The sequence below is a fragment of the Drosophila obscura genome, unplaced genomic scaffold, assembly GCF_018151105.1.
Source record: "Drosophila obscura isolate BZ-5 IFL unplaced genomic scaffold, ASM1815110v1 contig_28, whole genome shotgun sequence".
Classification (NCBI taxonomy): Eukaryota; Metazoa; Arthropoda; class Insecta; order Diptera; family Drosophilidae; genus Drosophila; species Drosophila obscura.
The window spans coordinates 814,424-834,169 of NW_024542815.1; the positions used below are offsets into that span (position 1 = coordinate 814,424).

The following is a 19,746-nucleotide window of genomic DNA, read 5'->3' on the forward strand; positions in this document are numbered from 1 at the left end:
ATATACATGTGTTCTTGGAGCATATGTTTTCCTCGTCTCAACTTCAAGTTTTTCCAAAAAGAATGATTTTTTATAGTGTGTGGATGTCGAGGTTTACCACTTGCACGACTTTGATATCAGATTCCATGCCACTTGAGTTTCCCTGGACGTTGCTTTAGTGGCAATCAACCTTCAGTAGAACCCCAAACGGACAGAGCAGGAGCAGTGCCTTGACTATGTTCTTCTGTGTACATTCTGACGAAATGCAAAACTATTGTTTGCCCTTCCACAGAGCCAACTGTGATGAGTGGGCGGGGCAGGGAGACGCCCATTTCAACTAACGATTATTTGGCAATTCTTGGACCGACACGACACGGACAACAAGATTCGATTCCGGTAAAATAGATTTAGCTGCTAAAGCGTAAAAATGCAGTTAAATCCTTTTCCCTGTGGTACATGCCAGGCCCCAGGTAGAAGTGACGTGACGCCCTGTTGACTTAAGATTACGACGACAAGGGAAGCAGCGAACAAGAAACAAGGAACAGTACAAGGGGAACTCATTGCAGGGTACAAGGTCCAGGATCGAAGGTAACCTCCTCACTTTGTCCACTTGTTGCTACTTACAATAAGCCGGCTGAGCTGCATAATTTTTCATAAAAAAAACAATAATAACACAATGCTGTATGGACTGACTGGCAATTTGTTTTTGGGGGGTTGCGTATTTGTATCTATACAATGTGCTATAGGAACTACTGGGTCTTCTTGATGACGTGCGCCAGGTCGTAGACACCGCGCACCGCCTTCAGTTTCACGCCGGGCACATCCTGCAGCCTACCGACGCGACAGAGAACGATGTTGTGCTCCTGCAGATTGTGTCCAATGCCGGGGATATAGGCCACCATCTCCTTGCCGGTGGAGAGGCGCACCAGCACACACTTGCGGTTGGCCGAGTTCGGTTTCCTGGGCTTCTTGATCAGCGTCTTTAGGACGACGCCCTTGGCAAAGGGTTTCCCATCCAGCGGCTGGCGTGGCGGCCTCGTCTTGATGTGGGGTCCAGAGCGATGCATTTGATTTAGCGAGGCCATGCCGCGCAAGGCGCTCACATAGCCGGTCTGCATGGCTGCAAAACAGTAGAGATTCGTCATTAATGATTGCTTCAAGTCGATTCTAGCACAACTGTACTGTGCATTTCACAGATCGGGGTTTCTCTCAGAGGAACATACAAAAGGGTCAGACCAGACAGTTGGCCGGCCGGCCATCCAAGATTGACAATGCCCGATGGGCCCTTTGTTGTGGCTAATCTCTGTGAAAATCGAAAATAATTGTGCAGCAGCCGCTGCAGCAGTGCAAAATCGTTGACAATGTTCGCTGGCTCTGCGCTGCTCTGTTCTGCCTGGGATCGCCAATAATTGCAGCCAAATGACGCGCAAGCGCAAATGTCCAGCAATGCAGCGGAGGCGAACAAAAGACCGTTCTCTCCATGGCCCTCAAGCCTTTGATTCCATGATTGAGAGAGTGTGACAATGGGGGGACGATCCGTCGTCCATCCTCGGAGCTACACGCAGTTTCGGGGCAGTTTCAATTATAAATGCCACACACCGACCGACACGCTGACGATAGCAGGTAATAATTTCCATATTGCGGATTCGAAGCAATAGCTATGCTCGACATTTGGATACAAAGGACAAAGGGCGGGCAAACATACTGGACAATGGCCATAGATGATCCACAGCCGCAGGTGTGGGTCCGGTCCGTGTGTTTCATTGTGGTTATTGTATTGGGCATGCAAATCCCCATTGTCGCTGCTGTTTGGGACTCTTTTGCCATTTGACAGCACTTTCGCTGGCAGGTTTTAAATTATTTTTTTAATTAAAACCCATCCGGGGGACACATGGGAAAGCGGCAATGAAAATATTCACAAGCAGCAGGCCAGCGGGGGTGGGGGTGGAGGGCCCCGAAGCGGAATTGAAAGCGAGCTGTAAGCAAGACGGCCACGCGCACGCGACCAAAAGAGTTGCGATTGAGTGCTGCTGCAGTGGGCACTGCACATTGAAAAACAAACACTTTATACAAATCATTGTGGGCACGATGCGACGAGGATCGCTGGATAAATACTCGCACAGACGACGAGGGAGAAATGCGCACAGTCATTGATTGGGAAAAACAGACCGGGCCGCTCCTGAAGGGGCTGTCTGGAGGGACCCTCTGTAATATAATAGGACGGGTCAAGTTTTTGCCCAACTTGCAGGCAAGCTTACCCTGCGCCGTCAATTGTTTCGTAATGCTGAATGTTTGCCGCAGGAAGTTCATGTTGTTGTTGTTACGACGGGATCTCTTGCCGGCTTCCAAGTTGAATGGGTTAGTGTGCCAAACAGTCAGTACTTTACAAAATAGTATAGTTAGGCTCCTTTTTAATTTATAAAGAGATTACAATTATTATTATTATTGTATTTGGTCGTTCATGAACGGAAAAAAAAGAACTACAGGGAACGAACTGAATGAGTTCACCTTAACCCACTTAAGCCTCCAATAAAATATTGGGTCGTTCATGAACTGAAAAAAAGAACTACAGTGAACGAACTGAATGAGTTCACCTTAACCCACGTATTTAATCGTATTTTTTGTTCATAATCGGAAATAGATATTCTCTAATTTTGATGTTCGGTTCAGTATTAATAGCTAGCTAGAACCCTCAGCAGATAAAATATAATTTCTTCTAATAAATTAATCATTTTTCTACAAGATTTGTTCATTTGTAGTACTCCTTTTTATTTGATTGCTTATAAAGTATGGCTTTAGCAGAAAAGTAATACAAAAATTTCCACTAAATAAATTTCTTACATGTAAGCTACACAGGGTTGCTCTTTGCTACATTGAAACTGGTTGCTGACGAAAAATATCGGGATTTTTGTGTGAAAAGCAGAAACTATCGGCGCTTATTTTGAAAATTGCAATATTATTGCCGAGTGTAATAAACAACAATAAATCTCTTTGCACTTTATTTTATAAATTAAAATTCTAAATTAAAATTGTTTTCTCCCAATTAATTAATATCCCAACTGTTGGATCAAGTGTGTGCAATAATATGACCGTGCATTGAGGCTCAGATAAAGAGGTTCTGTGACGAGATTTTAATTATCAGTATTAAATTTCGAATTTGCGTTTCTATTGTCAAAAGCTATTCTTAGAACAGTTCCACGGCATCGTCCTCGATCTCGACCAGAGAATAGTCGCTGGTGCTACCAAACATCCACCAGTGGCGCAGAATGTTGCGGATGAGCAGGCAACGCGTCGTCACGAACTCAAAGAAGTGGAAAAAGAGGGCGCTGGAGGTGAGCAGAGCACAGGAGGCGATGAATACCTCCTGGACGGTGAGCTGGTCGGCGCTGCCCTGGTTTAAGGTCTCCATGCACTGTAGCACCTGTACACAAGAAAATAAGCGCTGATAAGCAGTGATTGGGCCACGAAACAGGAGGGCCGTAAGCAGACGACTCGACCGGCACGGAGCACAGGCGGCCCTCACCTGCTGCAAGATGATGTGTCCCAACGGCATAAGCGAGACACTGAACAACACGTGCTTCACGATGAGGCCGCAACAGCGGCCACACCAGAAAGTGCGCATCATCCTTTTGATGCTCACCCGTTCCTCGGATAGGTCGAAGACAGCGTTGCAGATCTCGCATCGATTATCATGGCGGTGGACGATCCACCGCCGCAGGCACTTCAGGTGTATGTAGCCCTGCAATGTGATCGTCATATGATAATGATATCCGCAGAGCCACGTGCCCCAGGGTCACACTTACCACACTGCCCTTACACTTGCACGGACAGTTAATGATCTCCATGTCACTTCGGTTCCAGCGGCAGATGCGGCATGAATTTCCGTACTCGTTGGCTGAGTCCACGCTCTCCCGCGAGGACGAACGCGATTGCGAGCGCGCCCCTGACACAGGCAGGTGCGGTGCACCTCTGGGCACGACACCATCTGCAGCATAATCATTAGCTCTCTGGCTGCTGGAGCCGGCATCGGTGGCAGACATATCGGGGGCTGTCGTCGTCCTCCTGTCGCCCAATACACTGTTGAACAGCCGAAAAGCCGTGGACTCCGAGATGACGGGAAGCTGCTGCCGATGGGCCATGCCAATCGACTCCCAATGTGTGTGTTCTTATGGGCGTGAGCTTCGTCTGCTAGCCCGAGGTGTAAATACTAAATTTGAGCTGTGAATTTTTACATAAAGTATTGTACAGACATTTTACAATACGTCCAGTACTACAGTACAGTCGTCGAAAACGATACCCGGAAAATAAAGGCATTCTTGGGTTTTTTTTCTGTTCATGTTTTGTAACTTCTTTAAAAATGTTCCGGCTAATAATAGTGCGACCAATCGCATCGAATGTGACTTCTTTTAATCCAATCGCCATCGTCATGCCCCATAAATATAAATATGGGAGCACATGAAGTTACATAGAATATGTTTATTATTACGGTAGTAATTCATCAAGGTTAGTAGCCGAAGATCTCGTGCTGAGAAGATCTTTGTTTGCTTCTTCTTCTCGTTCTGCGATTTAACAATTACAATTATGACAAAGAAATAAATCAACAATTATTGCATAGTTTCTGCTGCGCGTTCGATAACAAAAAATAATGTGTAATAGTAATAATAATAATAATAGTAAAAAAATAAACAAACACAAAAAAAAAACGTACAAGATGCTGGTTCACTTTAGACGAGCCTGCGCTGCCATTTGCGGTTCCGTTTTATAGTTAAATTGGGTGTGACTGGTTGTGGGGGGTCCTTGGGAGTGGGTGAAATGCTCAGTTATGTTATGGGCTGTGTGGTGTGTGGACGGGAGAAAACTGCTTAAAATTTAATGAGTGGTTTGCTGTTGCTGTTTCTATTGAGAGTTGTTGAGTTGACTGCTGCGGCCTCTGCTTATTCCTTGCTGCTCCATCGACGGTGCTGCGCTGCTGCTCTCCCTACTGGCAATTGCGGAAACGACGATATATGCTCTGGACATAGACAAAAACGCACTTCCAATCGGGGCGACTCATCTCAACCATATCCTCCACATCCAGCAGCGGCGCTATGTTCGCCTTCTCGCTGCGGACGAAACGAAATCGTTACAGTGAGGATTCAATACAGTAGTATATCAGTGCAGTACTCACTCAGCAACACTGAAGGCCACCTCAAAGTTTTGTCTGCGCGTCTGTTTGGTTAGTTTACTGTAGTCAAAAGCATCTGGCAAGAAATGGTGGATCAGCGCACAGAAGGCCAAGCCGTCTGACCAGCTCGAGCTAAAGTTGCTTATTTGAACGTTCTGTGGATAATAGGCAAAACAAATTGGAATGAGTCGGTTCGCCGGTGGGGGGAAGCGAGCGAGCGAGCAATCGAGCGTTTGTTTGATTTGATTTGATTGGTTGCTATTTATTTTGATGGCGCCTTAGCAAAAGCATTAGGTTCCCAGCCCCAGCCCAAGAGGTGAAACAATCAAACTAAATGAAAAAAAAGTTAAGCAACAGTCGAAATGATAGCAAACACAGCGGCGGCAGTAATTCAAATGGTAAGCGGTAAACGGTTATAGCGACTGAAATCGGTTATAAGCTGCTTTCATCAACGGCTTCTACTGCTTGGTATGGTTTGCATTTTTGTCCTTTGTGTGTATCTGTGTCTGTAGGCAGAGGCGTGTGAGATCGTGTTCGCATGTGTGCGGCTTTAGGTGTTTTTTTGTATGTGTGTGTGTTTGTGTGTGTGAAGGAAGCGTTCAAGCGCTGTTATGAGCTTTTTCTTGTTTTATATTAATTTGTTTGTTTTTAGCTGATTGTTGGATTTGTCGTTAGGTGTTTTTTTTTTTGCTGGTTATGGAAAACTAAAATTGGAACGTAACGAACGAAACTGTACAAGTAATAAACAAGAAAATCAAAATCAAAGATAGGGAATTACAAAAATAAACGGTGCTTGGGTCTATGGCTGTGGCTTTCGGCAATTGCGTTTGCGTTTTGGTTTGGCTCATTTTTTGGTTTTTGTAATTTTGTTGGTTGGTTTAGGTTTTCGGATACCTCGTATTCCTGCGTTTTGTGCTGACACCACTGCAGAAGCTGATCCTTGACAGTGGCAGCGCGCGCATTTAATGCCGGATCGGTAAATTTGAACAGCGGCTGTGACGAACCGCCGCCAGGGGTCGTGGGTGTGCTTGTTGTTGGAGATGATCTGAACAAAATGATTCAAGGTGGGAGGGTGGCAGACGTTTTAGCGAAACTCACACAACAAAATAATTCTTTAATCTTCTTAGGTTCTGTTTTTGTTTTTTGTTTTTTTGGTTTTTGTTTTATTTTTCAAATTGTATTTGTTTTACTTATACTGGGTGTTCGATTTGTGTTTGTATTGGTTTTATTTCGTATGTGGTTAAGGTGTGGGCGTACATAAGTGTGGGTTTGGATGTGTGTGTGTGTGTATATTGTTGTGTTAGAAAGAGAAAAACAACAATGATATAAGATAATATGGAAATGAAACAGCTAACGCCGGTCTCATGTTCGTTCATGTCTGGATACAGAAAAGATCCAGAAAGACACAGAGGGAGAGATAAATATAGAAGAAAATTGAGAGAGAGAGAGACAGAGAGAGAGAGATCACTAATTTCACATAGAGGACAGACAGCCATTCACTCTCTCATCAACATAATCGGAGCTTGCTTTTGGGGACAACAACACTATAGAAAACCTCCATAAACAGAGAGAAATAGAGCACAGGACCAGCCACCAAAGAGGATCAGACGTTTTAAGTGAGTATCCGCGATCGTTGACAGAGTGGGTGAAAAAATGTATGCTTGTATGTGTCGGATTGTAGGCGTGTGCATGGGTGTGGGTGTGGGTGTTGGTGTGGGGTGGGTATGGGTGGTGCACCATTAACCAATGTGTTGTTGTGGATGGGTGAAGGGCATGGAGAGGCAATCACAATCATAATCGCAGCTGGAGTCCTGATAAGTAGGCAATAGGAGTGGCCATTGGCATTGATTGATTCTCCCGCCCACAGTTCGAATATGTATGTGTGCACTCACTACAATATGTTTAAGTGTATGTACATGTATGTGGTTTATGTGTGTGTTCTTACGTATTCAATAAAACTATATGAAAAGGAAGACTTACTTTTGGGCTTTTTGGGCGGCCGCCTGCTTATCGAGTTGCTTGAATTTGGCCAAGGGCGAAATGTTCTTCGAGGCAGCGCTGCCGCTCACCGTGTGCGTGGTAACTTTAATACGAGGAGAAGAGACAGAGAGAGGTAAAGCAGTGCAAGCAATTCGTGTTATATACTAGCTGAGGGGCGGCATTCCCAGAGACCACTCTCATTATAGTTGGTCCCTCAACTCGTGGCTCAATCTGTTCTCTTACCTTTTGTGGTTGTTGTGGTGACGCCATCCTTCGACTTGGTCTCGCTGCGCTGTTCGCTGGTGGTGGAGCTCTGCTGCCTGTGCTGCTGCGCTGCTGTTTGTGAAGAGAGTTTTTAGTGCGTTTTGATCGTGTGTGGACAGGCGGCAGGCAGGCAGCGCGAGGAAGAGAGAGAGAAGCAAACATTACAATGATTAGTCGGGTCTGGGCATGCACGACAAAAAATCAATTACATAACTATTTTGAATACACAAAATAAAATCGGGTGAGAAAATCAATCAACATTGGTGGTTATTCATATTACATACATGTGTATGTGTTTTGTATCTGGCAGGCAACAAATTTACACACTACAGAACGTGGAAAACAAAGCACACATTCGTTGGTTTCCTTTTTTGTTATGCTGAGCGCTACATACAAAAAAAAGTACAGCTACGAAACATGTAATTCAAAAAACAAGAAAGGCTGACTTCGGGGGCTTCCGAAGCTTTCGATACCCTTGCAGATGGGCCTTGCAAATAGAATTTTCTTAAATTTGATTTTTATTTTTTTTTATTAATTATTTTTTATTGGTATATCCCTAGGTAGAGACGGACAGACAATGATGAGGAATGGCTTCTGCTAGGGTATGGTAATTGCATAATTTAATGCTGCAACAGACGTACAGCTGTTGGTGGGTTGGCAACTCTGTATGAAGAATTTTCCCCCGCTAAAGAAACGCACTACGCACATGGAAAAATCAAAAACGAGTATGGTAGGGGGGGGGGAGGGAGGTATGGTATGGCAAAAAACAACGCAAAGTGGCAGCGAAGATTGCTGATGGTGTGGCTGTGGCTGTGGCTGAGTATCGGCTGCTGGAGTTTGAAGTTGGTTTTGGTGTGGCCAGATCTGTCGCTGCTGGTGGTTTGCTTTGCTTATGCTTATGGCTACAGATGCTCGTAATTTACATATGTATGACATGCACGATTATGGCTACAAAATAAGAAGTAAAAACCAAAGAACGAACGAACGCATGCGGTACACGGTGGGGGTGGGGGGACAAGAGCAGGTCAGCAGACTGAGCGGCAGCTGCTGTAGACAACAAAAATCAAATAAAAAAATCATATACAATTTTTCCTCATTTCAACTGGTGGGGCGTGGGGGTGTGTAGGGAGGTATATGTACAAAAAGAGAGGGCGAGAGAGTGGGAAGGCAACATGGGGGTTTAATGCTTCCGATGTGTATTGTCTTTTGCGCTGGACCAACCAACCAACCAACCAATAAATCAATCAATCAATCAACCAACCTACCAATCAACGAACAAAAGAGAGCAAAACGTAAAGGAACGGAAAAGAAAACTAACGAAACAATTTAACGCAACGTAATGGGTGGTACAAAACGTAGGGAAACGAAACGAATCGAAACGAAACGCAAAGGGAATAAGCGACACATTTATAACGGTTTGTCTGTCTGGTTGTCAGTGTGTGTGTGTGTGTGTGTGTGGTGTTTGGTTGTTTGTGAGTGTGTGTGTGTGTGGGAGAATAAATATACAGGCAATATATACACACATATACATATATGCAAATACATATAAATATATATTAGAATATAGTAGAAATGGCACAGTACACTCATTGACAGCTAATTGGGGAAACGTTGTTCCATTCCCATATTCCAATTCAACCCAAAAATTTAATTAAATTCAATTTGTGCTTAACTTGTGAGTGACATTCGATTTATCGCTAAATCTTTGCACTTTCTGAATATGTCAAGATTTTGTATCCCAAAACTATGCTTTTCAAATTCAAGGTGCATTTAAATTGGAAATTACTTATTACAAATGTATTAGAGATTTTGGAGCAGGACACATCAGAACACGTCCTATGTGAATGCCCTTGGCTGATACCTAACTTTTTTTGGGAATTAGAAGCCATCAAAATGACTAACTGCATAAAAAGGCTTAATACACAGGGATCTTCTACATTATCCAACTGGCCAGTACAAGAAGATCAATATCAATCAACGAGTATATATGGTCGAAGGGAAATAAGATCTTGCAATAATAATAATAATGGGGCTGTTGTATTAAATTCATCATTCGTAGTTATCCTTCTGAAATCCCAATTAGTTGTCAAAGACTGTACATACATGTGTACCATATGTGTTAGGCTGCTGCGGTGCGGATGGGGGAGAGGGGGGTTTAGGCAAAAAATAAGTTTCTTGGTAGTACAACGCTTTGGGAGTATAAAAACGGGGCTTGCAGGGGGGACTCAGGCTGCTGGCTACTGCTGCTGGTGGCATTTTTGTACAATTTTTCTATTGGGCGGTGGCGTGCTTTTTTCGGTGGTTTCAAAACTCACGAATCTCTGTAGTTGTTGTTGCTGTTGTTTGTTGTTGTTGTTGCGGCCTCGTTGTCCTACGATTGTTGGGTGGTATTGGTGGGTGGGGTGCATGGTGGGGCAGTGCAGCAGATCATTTATTTTCGTGTGAGGTGTGTGACCCTCTCAGCTGCACATGTTCTACTCCTTATTCAACCTCTTGCGGAGAGGGCGAGAGGGAGTTGAAACAACGAAGCCGCAAGAGAGACAGACACACAGAGACAGAGAGAGAGAGAGCGAAATGTGTGTGTGTGTGGGTGTGCGTGTGGGACTTGTGGGTGGGTTCTGGTTGTGCCTCTGAACTAAAGAAAAAAAAAGCTAATCCTATGCTCGATGCTCAGAGACAGAGAGTGAGAGAGAGAGATTGAGCTTGCTCTCTACAGTAATCATTAATCAGTACAGTTGCCTTTACAGTTGAACAGTTATAATTCTGTTTCGATGTCGATTTCGATTTCTATGGCGATAACAATTTCGATATCGTGTTCATGGCTTGTGTCTGCCGCGCATGTGTTTTATGTTTTTGGTTTGTGTTGGGGAAGGGGGTGGGGGTGGCGCGGTGTTTTGTGTGCTTTTGTGAGTTTTGTAAGTGTCTGTCTGTCTGACTGTCCGAGTGGGTGGGTAGGTTTCTTGCTTGGGGCTGGTTGATTCGAGAGTGGTTGAGTGGTTGTTGCATGGTTGCGTGGCCGCGCTCCTAGGCCCCCATCATCAGCTGCTCGAAGGCATCCTCCACATTGCTTTCGTCCAGCAGATTGAGATTCGCTATGTGCGGCATGGTGGCACTGCGACTGAGCCCACCACTGCCGCCGCCATAAGCAGCCACACCACCAGCATTGCCGCGACCCAGGCCCAGTCCCAGTCCAGCGGTGGACACGTTACCATTGGAGGTGCTGGTCAGGGAGCTGAGTGACTTGCGGGCCGCCGCCGACAGCTTCTCACTGGTCTTTGTCCGATTGATGGCGGATCTCCGACTGGCGGCAGACGAGCTGCTCGTGGAGGTGGATGTCATTGTGGTGCGCAGCTCCTCTACCTGCCCGCCCGTGGGCGACTTCTGGCCGGAGAAGTAGGCAGCCACCGTGCGCTGCTTTTCGCTGATCTGTGCCTTGTCGATCCCCGCCTCGTACAGCTTCGGAACGGCCAGGGAGTGGCCGGACTTGCAGCGACGGAGCTCTCCGGGCGACGTAGTGGCTGGTTGGCTGTACTTGGCCTGGCCTTGACCCAGTCCCAGACCACCCTGCTGCTGCTGGCAGATCTGGTTCCAGGAGTCGCATTTGCTCAGGCGATTGATGCGGGATCCGGCCGAGCCCTGCTGCTGCTGGATATCCTCGTCCTGGCTGCGGCGGCTCATGGAGCTGAAGGCACTCACATTGTTGAACACTATGTTATGGGGTATCTCGTCCTCGGGCGGCACCTGCGGCATTGGCTGCGGCGTTGCCGGCGTCTCCACAATGCTGGGCTTCTGTTGCTGCTGCTGATGCTGATGCACCACTGTCGTGGAGCTGATAACGGAGGTTGTAGTTGTTGTGCTGCCGGCGGCACTCTGCTTGTTCAGCTGCGGGCTCTGGTATGCATTGGGCACGTAATGGTGCCTCTGAGGCGGTCCGAATTTTTTCAGCAGCGGTGCGTTCTCCTTCGGCAGCGACGACTTGACTATGTCCGGTGTATCCGCCGGTGCCGAGGACTTGTACTCTTCCTGCTGCTCGTAGTAGGCCATCCGCTGGGCGGTCTCCCGCTGCTCCAACACATTGCCCAAACTCTTTCGCCGCAGCTCGTTGAGGTGCTGCAGCTCCTTCTGTTGCTGTTGTGTCCGGGTAGAGATTGAGGAACTAAGCGACTGCTGGGACATCACACGGCTCTGGTTCTGGTTCTGGCTCTGGTTCTGGTGGCTCTCGTATCCGGTTATTTCCTCGCCCTGAATGGTGTGGCTGCGGATGCTCAAGCGCGGCCTGCTGCTGCTGGGCGGCGCCTGGACCGGCTTATGGACTGGAAACAGCTGCGGTTTCGTACTGCGATCCACTGGCGGTGGTGCAGGGGTGGGTACGGCTGAGGCTGCTACTGAGACTGGGATCGTGCTGTGCATTGGATTTGGTGTCCAGCTGGTGCTACCCAATGACAGCGAGGAGCTGGCATTCGAGTGCTCCGAGGTGCGACGCAGCCGTTGGCTCAGCGACAGGGACATGGATGATTCCGGCTCGTGCTCATCCCCGGACTCGTCCAGCGGGTAGGTGACAACGTAAGATGTGTGCGTCTCCCCCAGGTAGCCTCCAGGTGCGCCTCCCCCCAAATCGGAGCGGGTCTGGGGCGGTGTGTAGGTGGGATTCGCTTGGTAGTTGATCACCGGCGGAAGAGCCGAAGGTGGCACACTGGTGGGAGTGGCTGGTAGTGAGGCGGATACTGGGGCATACTGGGGCTTCCGCTGGGGCTCGAAGCTGCTCAGCTGCGGGAAGAGCGGCTCCACCATGGGCGCCTGGTACTGTCGTCCGTCCGGCGATAGGCATACCCCCGGCTTCGGGGAACTGGGTGCCGTATGGGACTGTTGTTGTCCCCTGGACTGCTGCTGGCTGCTTCTTGGGAGTGCAACTGGCGCTGGGACGGGGGCTCCATTGGTGCCCCCCAGCTGCTTCATGGTGTACAGCAGCGACTTGGCCGCCCTCGAGTTGCGACCGAACACCTCATCATCGCTCAGGTGGGCCGTTCTGCGACCGGCCACCGTCACGGCTGTCTGGCTGCGCGGCTTGCGCATCACCTTCGTCTCGGCCCGATACTCCAGCATATTGGTGTCCGAGTCCAGGTCGAGATCGTCATCTGTGTTATCAGTGGTCAGGGCATTGGGTGCGGTGAGGAAGCTGGTGGGACTGTTGGCCGGACTGTTGTCCACATCCACGGGACTCGTGACGTAGTCGAATCTGCGACTCGATCCAACTGAGGGTGCCACGACACCGGCCCCAGGCAGGTAGGTGGGATTGGAGCTGGTCAGCACTAGAGGTGCTGCCAGGGGGTTGGTCAGGGCCTCTGCCTGATCCACGGCACTGGGCAGGCACGGTTGGCTGCGGTAGTTCTGTCGGTTCTGTGGGTTGCGACTGCGCACTGGCGAAAAGTCTGCGTACGTGAAGGATATGTTGGTAGGTGGCGGTGGCTGATACAGCTGCTGGCGAGAGCCTCCATGTGATCCTCCCACTGCAGGCACGATTCCGGGCTCCATGGCATTGGGAAGCGAGGGGCGCTTCTTGAATTCGCTGAGAGACGCTGGCGGACCCTTGGATCGCAGTGAATTGTGGCGCTGCAGGTAGCCATGGCCAGCGTTGGAGCTGGCCATAGGATAGGTCGGCTGCTGCTGCTGCTCCAGGTTGTCCCTCAGCGAACGCTCCTCAAAGTGATAGGCCTTGCGGCGGAAATCGCTGTTGTCCACCTTCGGCTTGGCCACCCACGGCAGGCCGATGGGCGAGGTGGCCGTGGAGGCAGGCGACGGCGTGTTGCTGTACGCTGGCCGTGCCTGCAGGTGCTGCTGTTGGACTGGAGGCTTGCCCTGTCCCGAGGGCTGCCAGACAGAGCCCGTCTGCGGCTCTGACTTCTTGGCTATGGGTTTGTAGATGCTCGGAGCCGCTGGCAGATCCTGATCGATGGGCCGGAACACGGACTGGGGAGCGTGTATAAAGTGGTTCAAGGGCTGTTGCTGTTGCTGCTGCTGCTGTTTCTGTTGCTGCTGTTCCCTTTGGTGCTGCAGGCGTACCTCCATCTCTTGGCGACGCTGCCGCTCCAGCTGCTCTTGCTGCAGTCGCTGGCGTTCCAACTGCTGATGACGGTCTGCCTGCTGGCGCTCGAGCTGCTGCTCGTAGTACTCCTGCTCCAGGCGGACGCGTTGCTCGCGCTCGTACCTGGCCTCCTGTTCGAGCAGCAATTGGCGTTCGATTTCCTGCCGACGCTGGCGCTCGGCCAGGGCTTGGGAATGAGCTTGGGCAGCGGCTGTTGCCGCCGCTTGCTGCTGTTGCTGTTCTCGCTGGAGATGTTCTCGCTGTAGCTGTTCTCTTTGCAGTTGATCTCGTTGGATTTGCTCGCGCTGGATGTGTTCTCGCTGCTTCTGATCCCGTTGGATTTGTTCACGTTGGATTTGCTCTCGCTGCAGTTGATCACGTTGCATTTGCTCTCGCTGAAGCTTCTCTCGTTGTTGCTGTTCCCGATGGATTCTATCACGCTGCTCTCGCTGCATTTGTTCTCGCTGCCGGTGCTCTCGCTGGCGCTGCTCTCTCTGGTACTGCTCTCGCTGTATCTGCTCTCGCTGCATTTGCTCCCGCTGCAGCTGCTGATGATGTTGATGTTCCTGCTTGGCCCACCCTGGCACATGGCCAGGCACTGGCGGTGGCTTACCCTTAGTCACGGTGGCCGCAGCCCCCGTCTCAAAGGTGTGCTTGATGTTCCCGAATTTGTGCGTCCAGTTGGAAACGCTGCGTCCTCCGCCGCCACCACTCCAGCCCAGGCCCGTCTGATGGCTCTGTTTGTTGATGAAGGCCAGGAACTTGTGATCGTTCTCCGTCTTGGGCTCGAACGGTGGTACGGCATTCTGTATGCGCCGCTTCACGCTCACCTGGACGGCCCGCTTGAGGCCCAAATGGGGGCCTTGGTCGTGCTCGTCCTCCAGGTCTGAGTCAGTGTCACAGTCGACCATGTACTTGGCCTTTGCCTTGGGTATGTCGATGGTGTTGGCTCGTTTCATCATATGCTTTTTCCCACCATTAAAGCGGGTGGAGGAAGATCCAGTGTTGGAGTTGGATACCTCCTGCTGTCCCTCTTTTTGGGCAGCCTCATAGCTGGCAAAGCTCACCGCATAGTCCCCGGACAGAGGGCGTCTATTGTTGGTGTTGTTGTTGGTCACTCTCAGCTGGGATCCCTGAGATTGGGGGGCTGGAATCTGCTGCTTCACTGGCTGCTGCTGCGGTGGCTGCTGCTGAGGTGGCAGTGGCTGCTGCGGCACAAACTGATTGGGTCTGTAAAGCTGAACAGCCGGTGTGATGGCTCCCGAGCTGGCGTTCTTCTCCAGAGCGAAACTCTTGTTGTTCTCCAGCAACAGCATGTCCTCCATGTAGCGCCTGGCGTCTGCCAGCTCCTCTCGACTGACACCCACCGTGTGGCGGCTGTTGCGTTGTCGTCGCTTGGCGAACCGCGACTGCCGGCAGTCGGAACGGGGATCCTCCATGCCCAGTCCCAGTTCCAGTTCCATTTCCTCCTGGGTGGGAGAAGCCTCTTCGGAGATGCCGCTGCTGTTGTTGTCTGCGGCCAGTTTCTCTGGGGCATTGAGTCCACTCTGGAGACGGGCAACAAGTCCGAGGAGAGCCTGACGCTGGCCCCCATCGACAGCCAGCTCTTTGCCCTGCTTCAGGGAGCTCTCCAGCCGACTGAGGGCGTCCGTTACCTCCTCGAGGAGGCTGCGATGTGCCTCGCTAGCATCGCTGCCGCTCCGCTGCTGAAGGGTGTCCCTCAGTCCGGCGGCCAGCAGTCGCAGATCCTCGCCACTTTCCGTGCCCGAGTCCTCCTTGGAGGGTACATTCAATCTGCTCACACCCGAACCCGTCTCTGATCCGGCTAACGCTCCCACTCCAGCTGCTGCTGCTGCTGCCGCTGGCATTGTCTCTGGCTTGGCTTTGTCCCTGGCCCTAACCACTGTGCTAACCTGACTACTACTCTGTTTCCTACTGCTACTGCTACTGCTACTGCTGCTGCTGCTGCTGGCTGACCCTGCTCCTGCTTTTGCTGCTGATTTGGCTGCTGGCAGGGACTCACCCTGCTGCACCTTCTGGACACCGTCTGTTGTAGATGTCGAGGATGTGGTCGTGGATGTTGTGGCTTGCTCGGAGAGCTCTACTTTAGCCAACTTTTTGGTGACACTCTCGTTGACTTTGGTCTCCTTGGAGGCTGCGGAGACTACGGAGACTACGGGGGCTACCTTCTTCTCTACCTTCTTCTCCTCCTTGAGCGACTCCTTTGTGGTGGTCTCCCCTTCGTTGTTGTTGTCGTCGTCGTCGCTATAGTCCGTCACCTCCTCGATGATCTCCTCATACTCGCTGGCACTGCTCTCCTCCTCCGCCTCCTCCTTCTGCTTAGAGGCTGCGGCTGAGTTCTTTTGATCTACGGCGCACGATTATTCACAGTGGAAAGAGAGTGAGAAAGTTAGGAGATAAAAGAAGAGACAGAAAGAGACAGGATTTAAAACGCGAGCAACGAGAACTCAAAGAAACGGAATGACGACATCAAGCAAGACAACAAAAGCTCGGGTCTTGGGTCTCGGCACGCGTGGAACTGGAACAGACAACCAAACTCTCAGATGCCCAAGCCGAAAGTAGTTTCATGAACCCGAGAATGCACCTTAGAACACCATGAGAATACATATATCACATGGTTCAAATAAACGCCTTTTCCCGTTGCGGGGCATCTGAGCTTTTGTGAAATGTCTCGAGCAAAATGAACAACATAAAAATATACAAAATATATAATGATAAATGCAGAGATATTCAGAGATAAATAATGTGTGGATCGATGGATCGATTCCAGTTCTTTATGGGACTTCGAGGGGGATCTTGACAGACGTTCTCACTGAGTGAAACGTTAACGTTTTAAACTTGATAGCGGGACGTGACCAGACGTGACGTAACGTGATGGGACAAGACGACAAGTGCACGAAATGGACTTGGTTTACACAATTGAGATTGAGATGGGGATAACCGTGGAACATGACTTGGAACAGAGCAATAGTTGGGGTGGTTGTGTGTAATACCTTTTTTTGTTTTGGGTGGGGCCCTAAACCGGGCAATCGTTTAATCGATTAAGCCTCTTCTTCAACTTTTAGTTTTCGATTTACAGTTTAGATTTGTTTGCCTAGAGCCTAGAGCCTAGAGCTGCTGTGTGCGCTTTATCCTACAAGATACAGATACAGAACACATATAAAGACACTCTGCATCCGATTATCGAAGAGTAAATCTCCTTAATCGGCTTTCGCTGGATATCAGTGGAGAGTGGAGCAAGGGGATGGTGGAGAGAGCAGCCTCCCATAATTGCTGCTGCTTCTGCTTCTGGTGCTGGAGCTGGTGCTATTGCTGTTCAAATATATAAATGGAGACTCACCTTCGCGTTCCGCCATAAGTTCGCGTATACGTGCACGGATCTTGCGACGCTCCTCGTAGGTGGAGGCCTGTTCCAGCTTCAAAAAATTGATGCGAAAGAGGTTTGATTGGGGAGGAGGTTCAGTCAATGGCTGCCCAGGGTCGGACTACCTACCAATTGCTTTAGGATCTGCTCGTCCTGTATCTCCTCGATGTCACAAGTTGTGCGAGTAACTGGTGCTGAGGAGCTGCTGCTATTGACAGTGCCAGTGCTCGTGCCAGTCCCCGATTTGCTGTAGGTATTGGTTATGCGTGTGGTTTTTACCTAAAACAGATAGATGTGTGTGGTGTGGATTAGCACAGGTTTTTTTTTTGTTTATCAACCGGAAAATTTTGTTTTATATTTTCCCCCTTGGTTCTCTCTCTCTCGCACGCTCGTTCTCTCTGTCTATGGGTGGGTGGTGGTGGTGGTGGTGCCATGCCATGCCGTGCCGTGCCAGCTGTTCAGTCTGGCTAAATAAAGCACGATGACCACATTTGAAAGCCAACAATTATTCTGTTGCCATGAAACTGGCGAGGGAGCCATCACTCGACCGACAATCGCTTCGACATTCGACGATCGATGGCCATGATAAGGCAGAAACAACACTTTTTCTTTGCTTCGTACTGTCGTGGCTGTGGCTGTGCCTGTGCCTGTGGTTGTCCTTAGCCATGATTATTTTGCGGCTTCCGATTGCAGCTGACTAATTGAACCGAACATCGGGGCATACCTCTCGTATGCGTAATGTGTGTGGGTTCTATCTAATATATGTATATTACGTATGCAACACGTTGCACCGCAGGCTCTAAGGCAAATGTTGCTCGATTGTTCAGTGTTTTTTGTTTTGTTTGGTTGATGAATGAATGCATGAATCGAATGCACAATCACTTGAAATAAGTAAACAAAGACTCTATTGAGAAAGACAAATCCCTTTAGATCTGGAACCTAATGGAACCCCATGGAATGCACTAGAATTAAGCATCTACCACTTAGCATTATCTACTCTTAATTTCAGAGAAAGTTCATTGGCAGACATTAAAATGATGGCAAAATTAATTTTAATTCCCACAAATCAAACACAAAAATACTCGTACAAATATTTCACTCAAAAATACTGCACCCCCAAGGATCAAGCAGTTTATAGACCTCTAAGATAGATACAGATGTATCTGTACATAGTATATACGTAGATTGCAGTACATAGATTTCGATGTGTGGTACGTGTACTGCAGTTGCCTTTTTGATGGTGGAATGCCGCAAATATTTTGTTCCCCTCTCCCTCTACCTCTCTTTCTGTCTCTGTCTCTTTCTCTCTCTCTATATCTATCTCTATCCCTGTCTATTTTGGTGGATTGTTTATATGAAAATTTGACCAAATTTGGTCAGCCGACAAATGGGGGGAAATTTTTTCAAAAACCGACTTCGAACATGTTCGAAAATTCGGCCACTGCTTCCTGCCTCTCGCTCTTCTGGTCTGTTTTTCTTCCCACACGCGTTGCTATTTTTAATTATAAATTATTTAAGCACACACACAAACACACACACACATGGAAACAGTTAGAGACACAGAGAGAGATATATTTTACATATTTCTGGTCGAAAAGGAAAAAAAAATTCTTCATATTTCCCTCTCTATTTTTCTCTCTCTCTCTCTCGTTAATTATATATATTTTTCTATCTCTCTCGCATTTTGTTGTTGTTTTAGATTTTCGAACCGAATAAAACTTTATATAATATTTATGCGGGCCTCCAACCATTATAAACAAATTAGAAACAAATAAAATAAACCAAGAACAACAATCTCATCTCTCAGCTTAAAAAAAAATATATGCATAGGTAAATATGTATGTATATATTGCCAAACATTTTTACAATATTTTTTTATACAACCATGTGTATGTTCATACATATGTACAAATTTATATTTTGTTTGCTCTATATTTTGTTTCGTTTTCTTTTTCTTTTCTTTTTGTCCACTGAAATAATAGTTTTGTTGTTGCTGTTGTCAAAATGTGGGCCACAAAAAATTCACCAGTAAAAATGTCATTTCATTTGATTTAGTTTACATTTCATGTGGATGCTCTTTCGAGATGATGGTCCGAGTATTTCTTCAATTCCCGTTGTCATTTCTTTGAGTCGAGACGTTCGGGCGAGCCTTAAAGGCACTTGCCAAGTTATTTGGCGCAATTCCGCCAAAGCGTGACAGGGGACGTTTGATATGTTAGAGATGGGGGTAAAGCACCGATCAAGAGCAAAATGCAACCATGCGTGCAAATCAAAAATGGTAATTGCATGAAAAACAACAACACAACAAAGAAAAGCAATTAAAAAACAAACTGTTCGGATCAAAAGGGGAATGTGTTGGTGAAAGGAGGGGCGGAGAAAGGAAAGTAGAGGGGGGCTAGGGTAGGGTAGGGGTAGGAGAGTGCAGCTGACCAAAGCGAACATTGCATTTGGCTTTTAACAGTGGCTGCACTTGCTTGGCCATTGACTCAATCAATTGCTCAAAAAATCCACGAGGAAGAAAGCAATAGAAAATAAAAAGAGATGGATATGAAGAGAAGGTTATGAGAGAGAGGGAGACACATAGAGAGAGCAGAGGGAGGGTGAGAGATAAATTCGAATGATTGATGGACTCCAATTAGCACAGTCCCCCCGACCAGCAATGACCTCTCTCCCTCCCCATCATCCTAGAGACATTCTAAAACAACCAACGAAAATCCACCCAATTTTCCATGGGAAAGAATGGTTTTTCATTCTCTGCTAGTTTCCACACTCAGACTTTCTTTCTTTTTATTTTATACTTTTTTTTGGTTGGTTTTCTCTCATTCTTTTATATTTTTAGCCTCTGGCAAAATGGGAATTATTTGACATGCAAAATGCGAAGCAAAGACAAAG

At 48.1% G+C, this 19,746-nt stretch overlaps 3 protein-coding genes across 3 annotated transcripts in view; all 3 read right to left on the minus strand.

Moving 5' to 3' along the window:
- Positions 1 to 682: 682 nt before the first annotated feature.
- On the minus strand, positions 683 to 2,459 carry LOC111070005 (40S ribosomal protein S12, mitochondrial). Its single transcript, XM_022360293.2, has 2 exons — positions 2,238 to 2,459; positions 683 to 1,099 (listed from the first exon to the last, which is right to left on the minus strand). The coding sequence occupies exons 1-2, from the start codon at positions 2,287 to 2,289 to the stop codon at positions 729 to 731; spliced, it is 423 nt and encodes a 140-aa protein (XP_022215985.1). The 5' UTR covers positions 2,290 to 2,459; the 3' UTR covers positions 683 to 728.
- Positions 2,460 to 3,095: 636 nt separating this feature from the next.
- On the minus strand, positions 3,096 to 4,283 carry LOC111069925. Its single transcript, XM_022360163.1, has 3 exons — positions 3,783 to 4,283; positions 3,503 to 3,718; positions 3,096 to 3,400 (listed from the first exon to the last, which is right to left on the minus strand). The coding sequence occupies exons 1-3, from the start codon at positions 4,116 to 4,118 to the stop codon at positions 3,164 to 3,166; spliced, it is 789 nt and encodes a 262-aa protein (XP_022215855.1). The 5' UTR covers positions 4,119 to 4,283; the 3' UTR covers positions 3,096 to 3,163.
- Positions 4,284 to 4,440: 157 nt separating this feature from the next.
- LOC111069924 (serine-rich adhesin for platelets) overlaps positions 4,441 to 19,746 on the minus strand; it is a 40,071-nt gene continuing 24,765 nt past the window's right edge. Inside the window, 8 exon segments of the mRNA XM_041594437.1 lie at positions 4,441 to 5,081; positions 5,147 to 5,298; positions 6,038 to 6,188; positions 7,124 to 7,226; positions 7,367 to 7,451; positions 10,418 to 15,837; positions 16,831 to 16,906; positions 16,984 to 17,133. Coding sequence (XP_041450371.1) covers positions 4,958 to 5,081; positions 5,147 to 5,298; positions 6,038 to 6,188; positions 7,124 to 7,226; positions 7,367 to 7,451; positions 10,418 to 15,837; positions 16,831 to 16,906; positions 16,984 to 17,133 — 6,261 coding nt within the window. The 3' untranslated portion in view covers positions 4,441 to 4,957.

Bases quoted from the DNA above. Each gene is read 5' to 3' on its own strand.
- LOC111070005 (XM_022360293.2), bottom strand. From the start codon at position 2,289: ATGAACTTCCTGCGGCAAACATTCAGCATTACGAAACAATTGACGGCG. The intron at 1,100-2,237 runs GTAAGCTTGCCT...ACTGTTTTGCAG, and splicing joins GAAACAATTGACGGCGCAGG to CCATGCAGACCGGCTATGTG.
- LOC111069925 (XM_022360163.1), bottom strand. From the start codon at position 4,118: ATGGCCCATCGGCAGCAGCTTCCCGTCATCTCGGAGTCCACGGCTTTT. The intron at 3,719-3,782 runs GTAAGTGTGACC...ATCACATTGCAG, and splicing joins GCAAGTGTAAGGGCAGTGTG to GGCTACATACACCTGAAGTG. The intron at 3,401-3,502 runs GTGAGGGCCGCC...TCTTGTGTACAG, and splicing joins GACACATCATCTTGCAGCAG to GTGCTACAGTGCATGGAGAC.